Below are 16438 nucleotides of genomic sequence, written 5' to 3' on the forward strand. Positions count from 1 at the left end.
GCATTCTATCTAATTACAAATAACATCCCCAGTAATACCACAAAAAAAAAGGTTCTTTTACAAGTAAAATCTACAGTATGAAATTGAGACAATTTATGTCCCGATTATGTCTTGGGATCAGTTACATAAAACCAAAATGAAGAAATGAAGTTTCCAACTTGTGCTTTGAACTATGTAAAACAAAAATCCCATTTAAAACAGATGGCAAAAGCAGCATGGTCCAAAAATCACAAAAATCCCAAAGACAGCATTTTCTACAATTAATATTTATTCTTCTATCAGCTTCGCATACTCTTGGACAAGTTAATTTATCTCTCTTACAGAGAATGTCTTCTACCTCGGAGAAAGCAAATGACAGTGAACTGAACTTGTTCTTCCTATTGGACTGAAAAAGCCTTCCTTGATGGTAAGATTAACAATTCCCCTAAAGCTGTGACTACATTAACTGTAAAAATCAACAAAACAACCATCCCTTACATAAAAGCCAAAGTCTTTACAAAATAACTCCTGTCACCCCTCCTCATTCCTTGTAAGGCCTACCATGATTATTTACTTATTTTTTTTAAATGCCAGACACTAAGAGAGAGGAAAAAATTGAAACAGCAGCAATCATTTCTGCTATTTGATCACTATATTAGAAAACGCTCATGATACATCAACTAAAAATATTTGTTCTGTCTGGCAAACAAACTGACCTGAAGGGAGATTTTTTTTTTCTAAAACCACCCAACAATCGCTGTCCATTAATGACTTACAAGGCAAAGATAACTAAAAATCGATGAGAACTACAGAGAAACATTTTCACTTTGTTGACTTCTAAATAAACATCAGAAAAAAATATTTGTAATATATTCAAGTCTAATTGCATAACAGAATATAAGCCTTTAAGAAAGATCTTGCCAAAAAGCCAGGCTTTGTTAAACTCTGCAAACCAAATCCACATCTAACACAGAAGAGCTGGTACCAAGCCATACGTAGAATCATAAAATCATAGAATATCCCGAGTTGGAAGGGACCCATAAGGATCATCAAGTCCAACTCCTGGCACCGCACAGGTCTACCCAAAAGTTTAGACAATGTGACTAAGTGCACAGTCCAATCGCTTCTTAAATTCAGACAGGCTTGGTGCAGTGACTACAGACACTGAGTAATACATCCTGGGAGAAGAGTAGTAGGAAGATATACTACACAAACACAGAAAAAGCACTGATCAAAATAACGTAGGAAGACAGTAGTGAAGGCAGTATTGCAAACAAAATAAGGAAGCATAACACAGTTTAAGACTCGAGCTAGCTAAATTACAATTTTCTTCTACTTCCAAGCACTTTACGAGTACCAAGTAAGTTATTTGATTTAGGAACAAATAAAGGCTTTTTTCCTTCTTCTAAAGTAACACCTGTTTTTCAATGGCAACTGCAGCACTTCATTTGTATGAAATAATGGCAAGCAGTACGTTCACTAAGACCCCTCCTTCCACCAATGAAATTGAAACACACTGACACAAATATGAAGGGGGAAAAAAAAGAGCAAAACCCTACTGTCAATATACCTTAGTTTACAAATGGTATTTTAAGCAGGGAACTGTGCAATCAGATTAAAAAATTACCTGATGCAAAAAAAGAAAGGAAAAAACACAAAAGGAAAAACAAAGAAAGGTAAATATCAAATACTTTTTGTGGATGGATGCCAAAGCAATCATTCCAATAATTTCTAAACAAACAATATAACTTTAATTCCAAAATTTCCATTTCAAAATAGAGGAAATGTAAGACAAAGTCACCAAGACTTTGCTTGCAAAGAGATTACAGAACAACGTACAGGAAAGGACTTCAGAGAAAAGAATCTAATACTACTCAGGAAAACAGATTAAATAGCAGATTTTGCAAGCAACTAGACAGAGATATCTACAAGACATACAGATACAGTGTACTTTTACCAAGTTTATGAACTTGAAGGACAGATGTGTAACTACTCTTATCTTTTTCTAGGTCAGCAAGAACTGCTTGGTAGTTGGTGCCTTAAAGTCAGTACTGGCTGAAAAACGCGTGGTGTTCTTGTTTTGTTGCCTGTGTATATAACTGAATTTCTTAATAGATAGCACTACTGAAAATATTCCTCTAACTCTTCGTTCTGGTCAGTGGGGTGGGGGAGTTGGGGAAAAACATGTATCATGTTCAAGAAAAGCCTGCACAAATAAGAACATTAATCTTAAAGTGCATTTCATTAGCATGGAAATCATAACTAGAATATATCCTAATGCAATGTGAACTTGCTGAGGTTCAAGTCTTGGTTATTCTAGGCAAGCCAGAAATAAACACATACAGTTTTTATTTTCTTTTTGGAACCAAGTTAGTTATACAATGCTAGCATTATAATTGCTATTTCTCTGGAAGCTACTTCCAGGTGATCAGCATTTAGAAGCTCAGCACACACAAAAGCTGTTTCTTTACGAAATCCCTGCTTAACTGTCTTGCTGTAACCTTCGCACCATACATCAGTTTAAACAATTATGACTATATCACAGATCCTTACATATAAATGAGCACAAACAGTATGTTACAGAACACAAGAACGTTCTTATCACAGTAAGGCTAATAACAGAGGTAAGCAAGATAAATGCAACACAAGTGAACAATTTATACATGTAGAGTTGATTACCACTGTAAACATGCTATAGCTTTGAAAAATCTAATAGTTTTGAGAAATCAAAGTAAGCAAGAAAGCAAGAGCAGCAAAATGAGTATCAAGCCAGTTGATAAAAAGCAAGGTAGAAAGAAAGTGTATTAGGGAGCAAGTGTGCAGACAAATAATCAAGTTGCCATTTGTCAGAACTGCAACAGTGGGCACTACTACCTGCTGAAATTTGGATAGGTTGTATAGATATAAAAATAAACTTCGGATGTTACCAGATGAAAGCAATAAGTAGTCTTCTACCCTTTCAACGTGATCAGAAAAATCATAAGCAAAGGGTCTATAATAGGGAATGCTGCAATGGTAAGAAGTGCCATGGTGAAAGTTCAAGCTCATCTGAAATTAAAACGGATTCCAGACCCAGAATTCCATCCCAAAGTTTTTTCTGACTTTGAAGATGCACTTGGAGATTAGCTAGCAGTCTCCTGTCATTTGCTAGTGACAAGGTAAGAAGCTTAAGATCTAGCTCCTAACTCAATATTTGAAACAAATGATGGAAGAATTACAAGATCAACTTAGACGTGCACTAAATTGAAAGCTGGGAGAGAAACAGGAAAGAGTAGTCAGTCACCACTGTACATGATGATTTCAAAACTCGGAATGACTAGGAAGTATGAAATGACTACATGACTTCTCAAAATGGAGGTGAAGATTTTAAAGAAATTAAGTGATAAGTAACGTGTAACATTCCTCCCTTCTCCCACACTTACCCGACTACCTGAACAGCATCATTAAGATAGGGATCAACTACCATCTCCTTTGAAATGTTCCAGTCTCCATCCGCAGCGATGATGCCAATGTTCCTTAGACCCAGTCTGTCCAAAGACTGTCGAAGTACCTTAGTAACAGATAACACCACTTAAAGTGCAGCCTTTCATCACACATGCAACACGAAAATTTAAGACTGTTTAAGACTGTAAACAATGTAAAAACTAAAGGAGCAGTCAGCGGAAGAAGCATCTGTTACCAATCTTGCTCTGAAGACAAGTTTTCACTTCTCATAAGGGAGCCACAATCACAACCACAATAAAGTTATGTTAAGTATTTTTAACACTGAAGGGTTATCTCTGACAATCAGATAGCCACACAAAAAATAGGCTGGTATTATAAACATGTTTTTAAACTCAATGCTCAACTTAAAAATATATATTTATTTTTTTTCCAGTGGCTTCGACCTGCAACTACATCTGGGAAAGGACATCAGTCCACAGCCTAAAATACTTTCTTCAATCTTAGATACACAGGGATTATGTAATACGTGCTGTATGCATGCATACATAAGGAAGATTTTTCCAAATCATTTGAAGATCAGTAGGCATGAATCCTTAGATTCTATAATTTCTTATAATATACCTCCACCAACATGAAGGCAAATAGAGAGCATTTCTGTCTTGACATGCAGTCAAGACAAGGACCCAAAGCAAAGTTCATGTGATGGTGACAAGCAAGCCTAGATCTAAAGGATACTAAACTTGTTAATAACCTTTCAGCAAGAAGACAAGCAATGAAGTTCTGTTCTTGAAGCTTTCAAAGCATAAAACTTACTAAAAATTCGTAATAGTAGGAATATTTACAGTAAAGTCACTGTAATTTGAAACTTTTAGCATGAAATGTTTTATTGAGTATCCCTGACAATTTTAAGATCAGATGCTGTCAGAAGCCATTCGCAAAAAAAATCTTTTCCACTATTTAAACAATATCATTCTACAACTGATTTTGTTTTGTTTTTAATAAGCATTAGTTTGGTACATGTTTTTTCATAACAGCAAAAGCCACAATGAGGTTAGATGGATGCTACAACATTGTACCAACTTAATCATCAGGCTGCACCCAGTCTTCCTCTTACAAACTTGGCACAGATTAAAGAGTGAACACATTAGAGAAGTTTTACCTATTTAGATTTTGTTCCTGATAGCCATCAGTGTGATGGTTTTCAGAATTCTTCAGTAACCAGAAGAGATCAGAGGAAAACACACTAAACATTTCAGAAAACTGAAGACAAGCCTAGGTCATTTTGCCAACCTAAAACACTGCAAAACGTTAGATCTCAAGGTCTACTCCCCAATATTTGTCAGATACCTTCTTCTACACGTGACTGCAGATTTTCCATTTCTAGCCCCAAGTATTGTACAATACTAAGCACCTGACTAGAAGAGAAGATATTGCCAGTTCAATGATAACAGCACTTTCAAAATCTATATACATGTTTGACTCAATTGGGGTAAAGAGATTGGAGAAGATGCACAGGTAGCCAAAAATGACACTTCTGAAAAGAAAACATTTTTAGAGATTAGTTAACTAACAAAAAATCTTAAGGAACTGAGGCATTTGAAGATGTTTCCCACAATACTTTCCTAACTAATGTCTAGAATTAAAACAATGTACTACAAGTATGAGAACTACTAGAAAATAAAAGTAACAGCAATCTATCCACTTGCAGTAAGGAACAGAACAGGATGAGACTGCAAAGATTTCTGAATTGGGATTGAGAAAGAACTTCCATAGATATAATTATTTTTATTAAATACTTCATGGACAAAGTACATCCCTTAAATTTGTGCAGGATCCAAAGCAAGGAGGAATTTGACAAATTAGAATAGTCCAAAAATTATTCACTCATAAATGACTTTGATTTAGTACAACAAGCTGCACCAATAACTGCTGTATACCACAAAGTAAACAAAGTCTGGTGAAATGGTTCTGAGGATGATGGTGGTTCACCAAAGGAGAAACAGTGTCAGCGTACTGCAAGGGAAAAGGAAAGTTGTATTTGTTTCTGAACTGTGCATTTCTAGATTTGGATTCTTTCCACCTATTCCACAGCAGAGATGACAGATAAGACTTAACAAAATATGACTTACAATGAAGTTTGTCATGACCAGTGCTGTTTAACCTAGAAAATAGACTGAGGGAAGACATGACAATATTCAAAGACCTAAGTGGTCTCTGAAATAGGAAGGACATTAGCAGCCCTCTGGAGCAGATGGAATTAAGACAAAAGATAACACCCAATGGACATACAGCAAGATTTAGTAGGTTAGACATTCAGAAAAACTGCTTAATCATAAAGATAGCTCAGCAGAACAAAACGACTAGAAATGTTGCAGAACGTCCATGTGAAAAAATAAGTACCAAGGACACAGAACTGTAGACACACAGTGTACTCCACAATAACATACGCAGAATGGTGTCATTCCAGCCACCCCAAATCCCAGTACAGACATTTGTATAAAGATACTTATTAAATTTTAGGGTCAATTTAAGATGACAGTATTTAAAAATACAATTGGAAGAATTGGAAGAATTTACAAGCCACAGAATCATTGCTACTCTCTCTGTTGTTTCTTCTACATCGTAAGAAACAACTGGAGCCTTAGTGGATGAAGCAACTAAAATAATTTCATACAGGTAAAAGTTTAGCAAAATAACCAAGAATTTAAGCTGATCTATGTCATGTATTTGTCATTATAGAATATGTTTGCTGCACATTTTAGTAAGTCTTTTTAAAATGGCTGACTGCAAACAGAATCATTGATTATAGAATAGATGCCACATGGCAGCACAGAGTAAGAGAACGAATGATAAGACAGGTGTTAAGTAAAGCATTATATCAATTAATGGGGTGAACACTGATACTTTTCAATGAATGTTTTGGTGATTTTAGGATCAAACTTTAAAAATATAGCTCTAGAAGCCAAAAGTTGTCCCAATAGTATTAAAAAGCTAACATGTAGAATGCCTCTGCTCTAGAGTTTGTTCTCCACATTCTTCTCAAATCTGGAAGCCAATGCAAACAGATTAGAAAGCATCCAGGTGACGCTGCAGAGGACTGAGCAAAAAAGAACCTGTTTCAACCAGTGATGTGGTAAAATAAAATGAGTATTTATAATAAGATCTGCCTTCCCTCCAGTGATTATTTTTACAAAAGCTTGTTTCATCGACTTTACTAGCAACATATCACCTAGGTAGTGAACAAATAAAGCTTGCAGCTCAAAAAGCACATTACTCTATCTTCTATCCTATTTGCATTGCCTTATTCCAGACTGTAAGCAAGTGCTTCCAGTTCTGTGTGGTTTTGCTTTTATAATATAGGTACTGACCAAAGTCAGATTTCTACTTAAACAGCCCAGGCACACGCATCTCCCCCTGCTTCCTACCAGCGAAAGTTACCTACGATTGTAATTATCCTTTAGGAGACTACTAGTATCCTCAGATTTTTCCTTTAGCCTATACCTGATCAGTGAAGAACCTCTTTCAAAAAAAGAAAATCCCAGCACCCAAATTCCTTGACACTAAATAAGGCAGAGAACTTCTAGTTTCTGCATTCTGTTGTTGTTTTGGTTTGTTTGTTTTGTTATAGAGACAGCTCTACAAACACTTCTCCTACATTAAAAAAAAAAAGCCTATGGCTTGTACTAAACACACATCAAGATTACATATTTTAAAAGGATTCTAAACATACCCACCGAACAAGTTTGGACAGGGATTTAAGCAGCTTCACTAACAAAATCCACAAGAGTTTTGCTACTAGACATGCATGAAGAAACAAGACAACTTGGCACAGGTACCAAGATGTTCTACATCACACTTTAGTGCTTTTGCATTTTCTCTGGCATGGATTTTGCATGTCAATAAAACTAGTGCCAAACCTCTGTGTCCAAAAGGAACTAATGGTCTAGACTAACTTTCACAGGCTGCTACAAAATCACTTTAATACAATTAGTTGCAAAATGAAGCATAACTAGCAGAAGTTGGTCTAAGTTGTGATGAGTCTTGGAAACTAAGTTGCTGTGCTGGCAGTGAAACAGGTAAATCAGTTTACGATACACAGTTTATTAACATATCTGTTAACAAGAAACCTATAAAAATGGATAAGGTGTTTCTCTTTGTCTGTACCAGGTATAATGCCAGTAGAGTTTTCTGCCAGTGCTTCCTGACCTCCCTCACTCAAAGCAGCTTACAAATCATAGGAAATAGATCTAACGCTACTCATCTACTTATACAATAGGAAGGAAAAACGGTTTTATAGGAGAATACCCAGTTTTTAGGAATAGGCAGAATTTTATATGCCAGCCTTATTAAAGGGTATGCTTTTTTTTCCCCGTCTTAATGCAATATCATGTTTGACTGTTATACACCATTTCTTGTACTATTCTACTAAAACTAATCAGTGAATGAAATAATGACAGAAATTGTCAAGGTCAAATGACATGACTAACCTCATCCAGTGCACACAAACTGTAAGAACTGTAACTTTTCTAATAGCCACTAATAGAATAATTAAGCAGATGGGATCCAATCTCTGCTGTGTTCTGCAAGAAAAATTGGCAATTTTCTACACACTAAGTTCAACTCATTTGCTTTTAAAAAGTGGTAATGCAATTGCTTCTTAGCCTTGAAGCAGCAAAAGGAAGTGAATATAGCAGAAGCTTATACTTAAGTTTCTACTTCAACATAACTCAAATAGAAGCAAGCTTCCAGAGAAGGGTGTGTGGGGAGGGGAGCAGTGATAGCTTAGTGATACCTCAGTGTCAGTTATGTGAAATACCGTCTCTCTCCAATTCATTTCAAACATAAGGCATTGACTTTTGCATAGTTACAATAGAGACTTTACATTATGAAAAAAGTAGATCAGAAAATATAAGAACTTGCAGTTTTATAATAATAATAATCTAAGGATATGATATCCACTTGAACTTCACTAGAGAATTTTTAAGTAACTGTAGATCTGCGACTTATTTTATAGCTATGTTTAAGACAGTAAAAAAACAAATTTGTATGATTCAACTGGAGCTTCCGTTAAAACGTTCCACATATTTACCATACACTGACACACAAAGTTCAAAATGAAAGTTTCAGAAGAAAAAAAAATTTAAAGAACTGATTCCATTAGCATTGTCTGCTACTACTACATGAAAGGGTTTAGTAAGTGAAGCAGTTGCAGGATTAATGTCCCTTTTCTAGGCAAAGTCAGCAAAGCTAATCATGTACATATGATAAAGACAAACTTCAGAAGCACATTTCACTTCAGAGAAGGAAAAAAAAAATACATACCTTGATATATTTGCTATTAAATGCCCTTTCATTCCATATCTATAAAGCAAGAAGTAAAAAGCCGTTTAGAGAAGTCAGGACAGATAACGAAAGATTTTATTTATGTATATATGAGATTACACAATCATTAATGAACTCCACAATTTTAGTTTCCTAGAAGAAAGTGTTCTGATTGGTTTTGTTATAGAGTTCTGCCCTGGAGGGCTGATATGAAAGTTCCAAACAGCTGCTTGTTTTATCTAACTCTTGGACCTACTGCCTGCATTCTTGCTCTAATGCTGTGGGAACTCTACAATGGTTTGCCACGTTACACATTATTAGCATTATGGGCCTACAGTTTGTTAGAACTCCTCTAGAAAAAAACATTGCGGCTTCAAGGCATGGTCATACAGAACTGGCCCTTGTTGCCATACACAAATATGGAGAGATAAAATGACTGCTTCATTGAATGATTGCCTACAGTTTCAGGACATTATTCCGTGACACTTTGAATTCTTTATAATTTACACAGGACTACATCCATAGTTGAATACAAGAGAAACACAGTATAGTTTAAGTAAAGACACATAAAACAATATGATTTAGATTGCTCTGGGTTGCCATATTTTATGGAAAGGGTGTTTAAGCTAAACACGGCCCAAAATTCAACAGCAGGAACAGAGGCGTTCCTTTCTACCAAATATCAGGGACAACAAAATGCCAAGTCAAAAACTTTCTTACTTTTCCTGACCTGCAACATGAGCACTATGACTCACATTCACCACTAAAGGTCTTAAGTGTGCCCCTGTAGGTGAAGGTCACCCAGCTATTTACAAACTGACAGTTTCATCCAACCGGAAGATGTCTGTCTGATTATGAGCGTAGTGAGTAGCCTGCCACTCAAATGTGCCAAGAGCCCAGTGTTTCTTGTTGGCTGGTTCTAGGCAATTCCTCACAATGCACATCTTCTGCCTACTGAAAACTCCGTATAGACGAAAAGATTCAGGAAGACTTGCAGGCTTGTTTCTTTATAGGACAAAAACCACCAGAAGGATAGATCCTTACACAAGTGCTAATATGATCAGCTGATTTCTGAAGTTACAAAAAAATTACTTACAGTTTCTGAGCCTTCACAGACCTCACTCCTTTCCTGTATTTCACATAATTCCCACAAAGAAAGTAGACAATATCAACTGCCAGCACAACGCTCATTGAAGCAGAACTTCCTCTTCCTTAGAGGTATAGAACCCAGAAGGCCAATTGCAATGTCAAGTAACAGTACAGCAGCCAGACATTATTCAAATACCTAATATGCAGAACTTACCTGGTTTTAAATTTTCACCTTGGTGTGCTTTTAGAGTAGAAGGTATGTCCCACCCCACCCCCCCAAATCCAATTTCTGAAGCATCACTGTGCTACTCAAAGTGCAAGACTGACACAGATGAAATCAGCCAGCAACATCAAAGCGGACACATTCCAGAAGCGGTATACATCATACATACCTTCCCACATTACAGCAGAAAGGTCAGGCTTTTCTAGAGGGATGGGAACCATAACTGTAAGAGTTTCATTCTGGACTGCTGAAGTGATTTTCAACTTTCCTGCAGTTAAACAACTCTCATATCAAAACACTTAGAAGCCCAGAATAAGTGCTTCAATAAGTGTAGTGCTTTTAAAGGAATCCCATCCAGACATTTTCTTAGGCAGAAGAAAAAAAAGAGAGTGTTGAATCTCTGTCAAATAATGAATTTGAAGTGTTTTTCCAGATTGTGGGCTTTTCCCTCTCATCTCCAAACTACATTTTTCTCAGACATTCACTCACCACTTCCATTTATTGCTCCGTAACAAAATTGAGCAGTATACTGTAACATGTGCACCTTAACCTACTCTAAATAATGGAAGCAAAAATGGAAAAAGTTGTAGAGGGTTGCCCTTCAGCACAATAGTAACCATATTGTATGCCAAGAAGCCGTGTTAGCTGACTCACAATCTCCAAGTCTTAACTTAATGTTTTTTGTTAGCCGGTTACCTCTGAAACCCAGGCAGAGCAAGCAAGGCAGGAAATTACAAGACCAAGTTTCAAACAGGTTTCAAAATCCTCAAATTCTCTGGTAATTTCATTCTAGAATCGGGAAGGCAGGAATCTAGCCATTTTATACTGTTTCAGCATTATTGGCCAGTATTGCAGAAAGACTGTAAACTAGCATAACTTCTGCCTTTCTCACTGCAACAGAAAAAGCCAAAACTGCAACTACAATTTCTCATCCCTCTTTCACCCAGTAATCAACAAAGAGACAAGAACAAAAATGTTAGGAATGAAGATAGATAAAATATACTGGAAATTGTGCTTTACTGACCCCAATATAGTCAATGTCCAGATCATGATACTGTTTAGCTCCTAATATCCAAGAAATAATATAGTAAGCAGTGACATGTGGATAGTCATAGGGCCAGTTTTCACCTTTCCCTATCCATGCTGGAAAAGTCCAGGGTAATCCTGAAGAGAGAATAAAAACAAATGAATAAGATACTGAGTAACATAGACAACCCACTTAAGTAAGATTCAAGAGCAAGCTGTAATTTGTTCTACCTAAATCAAAGAAGCAGATATGCCCTTCAGATTCACATAGTTTCAAAGAAGACAATAAAACATTACTCCTTTTACAACAGGATATGCTGCATTATTAATGGTTTTGATCATAGTTTTTATATATATATGTGTACTTTTTTTTTTTTTTTTTTTAAAGCTAGGAACCCGTCCCTTCCAGTACCGTAAGGAACTCTACAGGAAAGATCAAGAATGACTCTTTATCAAGGAGTGCAATGATGGAACAGGGGGGAATGCCTTTAAACTAAAAGAGGGGAGATTTAGATTAGATATAAGGAAGAAATTCTTTACTCAGGGGGTGGTGAGGCACTGGGACAGGTTGCCCAGAGAAGTTGTGGATGCTCAATCCCTAGAAGTGTTCAAGGACAGATTGGATGGAGCCTTAGGGAACCTGATCTAGTGGAAGGTGCCCCTGCCCACAGCAGGGTGTTGTAATTTGATGACATTTAAGGTCCCTTCCAAAACAAACTATTCTATGATTACTAGAGAGCAATTGACTACATACAATATTTCTGTATATGTGTATACGCTCTGTATAACATTAGTTCTAACAGGTTTAACATTCCAAAGACTTTGGGTTAACAGTTCACGAAATTATAGACAAGGATCAATACTAAACACCAAAAATTGTTAAGCTCCTGAGTATGAATTCCAGAACAAGTGATGATCTGATCGTAACAGAGGAACAAAGAATAGGATCATGAAAAAGCACTTCCAAGTGTCAGCAGCTTTCTAGATCTGGTGGTAAGTAAGAACAACAAATTAACCTCACCAGACCCTCCTACATTTTCAGCTGACTCTGTATAAGACATCACAGGCAAATTCAAAGGCATATCCTCTTCCCTTTACTGAGCACTTGATTTGAGGGAAAAGGCAAGTTATTAATAATCTGTCATAGATGGTAACCTTACCGTTTACCACAGTGCTTGTCTAAGAGAACCTGACTGGCAAATCCTGTAGTGAATCATGCCTTAGGGATGAATAAGGCAAAATTTGATGCCTGAACAACAGGTAATTAGACACATAAGCTGGTAGCATACAACAGCTGGTGCCAGCAAAACTGTCATATTTTTGGAGGCTTGCAGGTACTTAAAGTAACCTTTATGTTTTGGTTCCACTTCTTTTGTAGGAGAAAGTACAACTTTCTTATCTGAAAAGACCTTTTAAATTTTGCTGACTGAAATTTGAAGCAATATCAAATCAAAAAAACACCAGATGATTAAATAATCCTGTTGTTGAAACTGGAATAACACAGACTACAGAGAAAGGATGTCTGTCTGGTGATACAAAGAGGAAGATACTCTAAAAGCAGGAAGTTAGCATATATTGATAAATTATATGACCAGAATTATCACAGGGAAAGAACACAAACATCACTGACAACCTTTCAAGTTCCTGGAAATAAAGCTCCTGAAATACTATAACGGTTACTTTTAAAATATTTTTACTACTTACAGATGTGCGCATTTGTTATAACTTATTTTGGAGGGAACTTGTCTCTTGCATGACTTAGTCATAAAAGACTTTGCAAATTATCATACATATTGGCACTTTGTTATAAGAGTACAACACATAATCAAGTAAACTACATGAAAAAACAGGAACAAGTCACAAGCCACATTTATTTCCTTGTCTGGTTGCTATACTGCACATGAATAATTATTCAGACTAAAACGAAGATAGACTGATTTAGACAGAAGTGTACAATCAAATGATGCAGTGTATTTTGTTTGAATTATGAGGTTTCTCTGCCCTGCAGAGACTGCTGATTTCTGTTTTGCTCTTACAAAGGTACCAATTATAACAATATGTTCTGCAACCACATACAAAATGGAAGCAATCACATATTACATGAAGGCATTATTAATAGCAAAAGGCACCTGTATTCAATATCAAGGTCAATTTCACCATTTCAAAAATTTAAGAGAAATGCAAATACCTTAAAACGCCAGGTCCATCAGCTAATTTTAGAATTTATCAGGGAATACTGGTGGCCTTTGCACATGGAAGAGCCCAGCATTTAGTACATAACTAGTTCTGTGCTAACAGTTTCACAAAAACAAAAATATTTGCTCAAAACAGCACCAAGAGATACATGCTGACTTTTCTGTTTCAGAATCAAGATCTATCGTGATTAGTAAGAAAGATTACTTCCAGTTTCAGGAAGTACACACATGCCATCTGGCACCTCACTACAAAATCAAATTATTTATATCAAGGTTCATTTTTGAAACTGTTTTTGCAGAATAAAAAAAACTTCTTCCATCCTTTCACGTGAAATACATTCTGTAAAGTGTTTCATGTAAAATCTAGGGTTACACATTCATACTGTCACAGCACATACACAACCAATGATCAAAACAGAGAAAACAGTCAAGTCTTCTTACAGCTCAACTCTGTATGTAAGAAATAAACCAAAAGACAGAAAGCACTGTAATGGGGAGGGAAGGTGATAGGTTTGTAATAAGGACATATAATTGAACTTGGTGCATGGAAGATTTACAGATCCATACTTTCTGTAAATTTACTTTATTCCTCCCAATTTTTTACTCTATTTATTATACAAAAATTCACCCCTCAGAATAAATCATTTATATTCATCACTGTGATAACATCTAAGCATTAATGTCACTTCATGCAAGCAAATTATTAGTGATTCACTGCTCAGAATGTTATTCTACTATAGCAAAGCAAAATAGTATGTTTAAGGGAAATATCAATGCAAGATTACCAAACACTAGAGATTCTCTACCTTGCCTACTGCAACATAAAAACATTTGTCCATTAAAATAACTATGCTAATTAAGGACCAGATATGTTAGTTAGAAAAAAAGCATATAAATCCTAAAGCATGAAACAATTTACCAATCAGTTTAATTTGGGGGTTCCTCTTTTTAGCTTCTTTCATCAGCCACCATTCGTAGCCCCGGAAGTAGTTCTCATCATTTTCATAGTGCATATGGGAGGGCTCAGTACCATCTAGGAAGGAAAGAGACAGGTAGTTCACAATTATCTTCTGTGTCATAAGCTGTCACACATTATGAAGTTCTCTGTATTGCTCACTGCCACAGTATGCAGGCACATAACTCTAATACGGTTCACACATTCTTTGTTTTGCTTCAAAGCAAAATGAGTAGTGGAAGGGAACATGCAAGACTTGCCACCCTTCATTCTTAGGGTATTAACTTAACAAATTTCCATTTGTTTGGTGTTTTTCTTTTTTAAAAAAGATTATGCCCTCTTTTTTTTGCATCAGAATCTGGTTAACTATTGAGCATTTTATATTCACAGGTATAATCCTAAATATAGATTTAGCATTATCATCTTGGTCTTAACTACTGCAAATGTTACAGGTTAGAAGGAAAAAACATGGTAGAAAGTATAATCAGCAGGTTATGTCTGAATGCTGACATATAAGAGGGAGAGGGAAAGAAAAAACATTATGAACTGTAATTTAGTTACTCTCTTAGTTTTCAATAACAAACAGTTAATAAACATGTATTACTCCATTTCTCCTATATGTAAATATAATAAACTAGACAAATTGCACCAAGACTTTTTCACCTGCAATTGTGGCCAGGCAAAAAAAAAGTGTGTAATGTCAGTCAGACAAGGACACCCCAGTGAAACGTTGCAGCTCATGAAACCAAAGAAACATAACTGCTTCTGATCAGCTGTCTTTGCATTTTCATGTTTTTAAGACACATATTACCTAGCCCTAGAAAAGTTTTACAGCGTTTGTATTGCAAAACTAGTGTTTGAGAAATGCTCTGCAATTCAGAAAGCTTCCCTAATTGTGGAAGGAAAAAGAACTTACTTGGTCTAGAATGCAACCTATTAACCATTATATTGAGAATTTCATGTAAATTTCTCTTCTACAAGTTGGCATTGTTTCTGATATTTTTGTGCAACTTCAGTAGAACTACATAACATATCTGCATTTTTTAACTGAAGTGCAGCATGCAGGACATGTTTCTAACAGCACGTTGCAATGAAAAGTTAAACCCTGCAAAATCCATACCTGTTGATTGGCCATCACCTCCGATCTCTACTTTGAGGATATGCAAAGAGGCACCAAAATTTGGCTAGGAAAAAGAGAAAGAAAGAGAGAAGTCAGACTATTGAAAAGAACTGTGAAACAAATAAGTGCACAGTTTTGAGGATGCTGGAAATTCAATACTTTTTTATTATTTTTAAACACCCATATCAGGTGCAATGTGAGATTACAAGAAATTCTGCTTCCAAAGGAAACTGGTAAAGATAAATAAAAATTTATCTTTAGCCAGTTTCACTGACTTTTGCACAGTTAATGACACTTCCCCCCTCTCTGTAGATTTTAAATTGATTATGTTAAAGAAAATATTGAAGAGTTCTTAATGCAGAATGAGCTACATAAGGAACACAACAGTATTTTTAATGGTATTAGAAGTCAAGTTTGTTATTTCCTTTTAAAAATCAAACAATCAGAGCTGTTATCCTTGTAATTAATTTGTTCATTGGTTTAAAGGATTACACTCCTTATGTGAAAGAGCATACATTTGGGTCAGAAATAACCTACAGACGGAAAGCACAAGAAAAGGAAAGTTGCCATACTGGAAAACAACTGGCCACTTGGTCCACTATCCTGTTTCCCTTGCCTCTGACTAGTAGACAGAATACAGAATTTAAGCACATAAGTCATCCTATTCCTAGTATGTTCATTCAGCCATTGGTGGTTTTAAGAGTTACTCAAGCCAGAACTTAGAACTAATCATTATATTAATAAGCACTAATGGAGCTGGCCTCCTCCATGGAATTACCGAAGTATCATTTTGGCATCTAAAAAAAAAGTTTCAAGATGTAAGAATGCACTTCAATTAAAGAAAAAAGCTACACAGACAATAGTTTGCTTGGCATACAGTTTTTTGTTGTTGTTTTGGTTTTTAAATAAGAAGCAAATATTTCCCAGTTTACCATGAGTCTTCCATACGTTATTTTAAACTTCTAATACATACCCTTTTTCATCTCTACTGTGTAAGTCAGGCATTAAACGGTAAGCAGAATGAGGCAAAGTTGTTTCCCACTTATTTGACATTTTCAGAAGTTTTGGTGGAAGAACACACCAAA

At 35.9% G+C, this 16438-nt stretch overlaps 1 protein-coding gene across 2 annotated transcripts in view; it reads right to left on the reverse strand.

The window, feature by feature from the left end:
- The window catches only part of GALC (galactosylceramidase), a 40105-nt gene that overhangs the window by 21523 nt on the left and 2144 nt on the right, over positions 1–16438 (reverse strand). The window contains exons 3-7 of one of the 2 annotated variants that reach the window (XM_035539297.2): positions 15354–15417; positions 14198–14311; positions 11082–11221; positions 8746–8784; positions 3402–3529 (exon numbers count right to left, since the gene is read on the reverse strand). In XM_035539297.2, the coding sequence (XP_035395190.1) occupies positions 3402–3529; positions 8746–8784; positions 11082–11221; positions 14198–14311; positions 15354–15417 (485 nt within the window). The remainder of the gene's footprint in view (positions 1–3401; positions 3530–8745; positions 8785–11081; positions 11222–14197; positions 14312–15353; positions 15418–16438) is intronic. The other variant, XM_035539296.2, reaches the window with a different exon arrangement.

Source organism: Cygnus atratus, chromosome 5, assembly GCF_013377495.2.
Source record: "Cygnus atratus isolate AKBS03 ecotype Queensland, Australia chromosome 5, CAtr_DNAZoo_HiC_assembly, whole genome shotgun sequence".
Classification (NCBI taxonomy): Eukaryota; Metazoa; Chordata; class Aves; order Anseriformes; family Anatidae; genus Cygnus; species Cygnus atratus.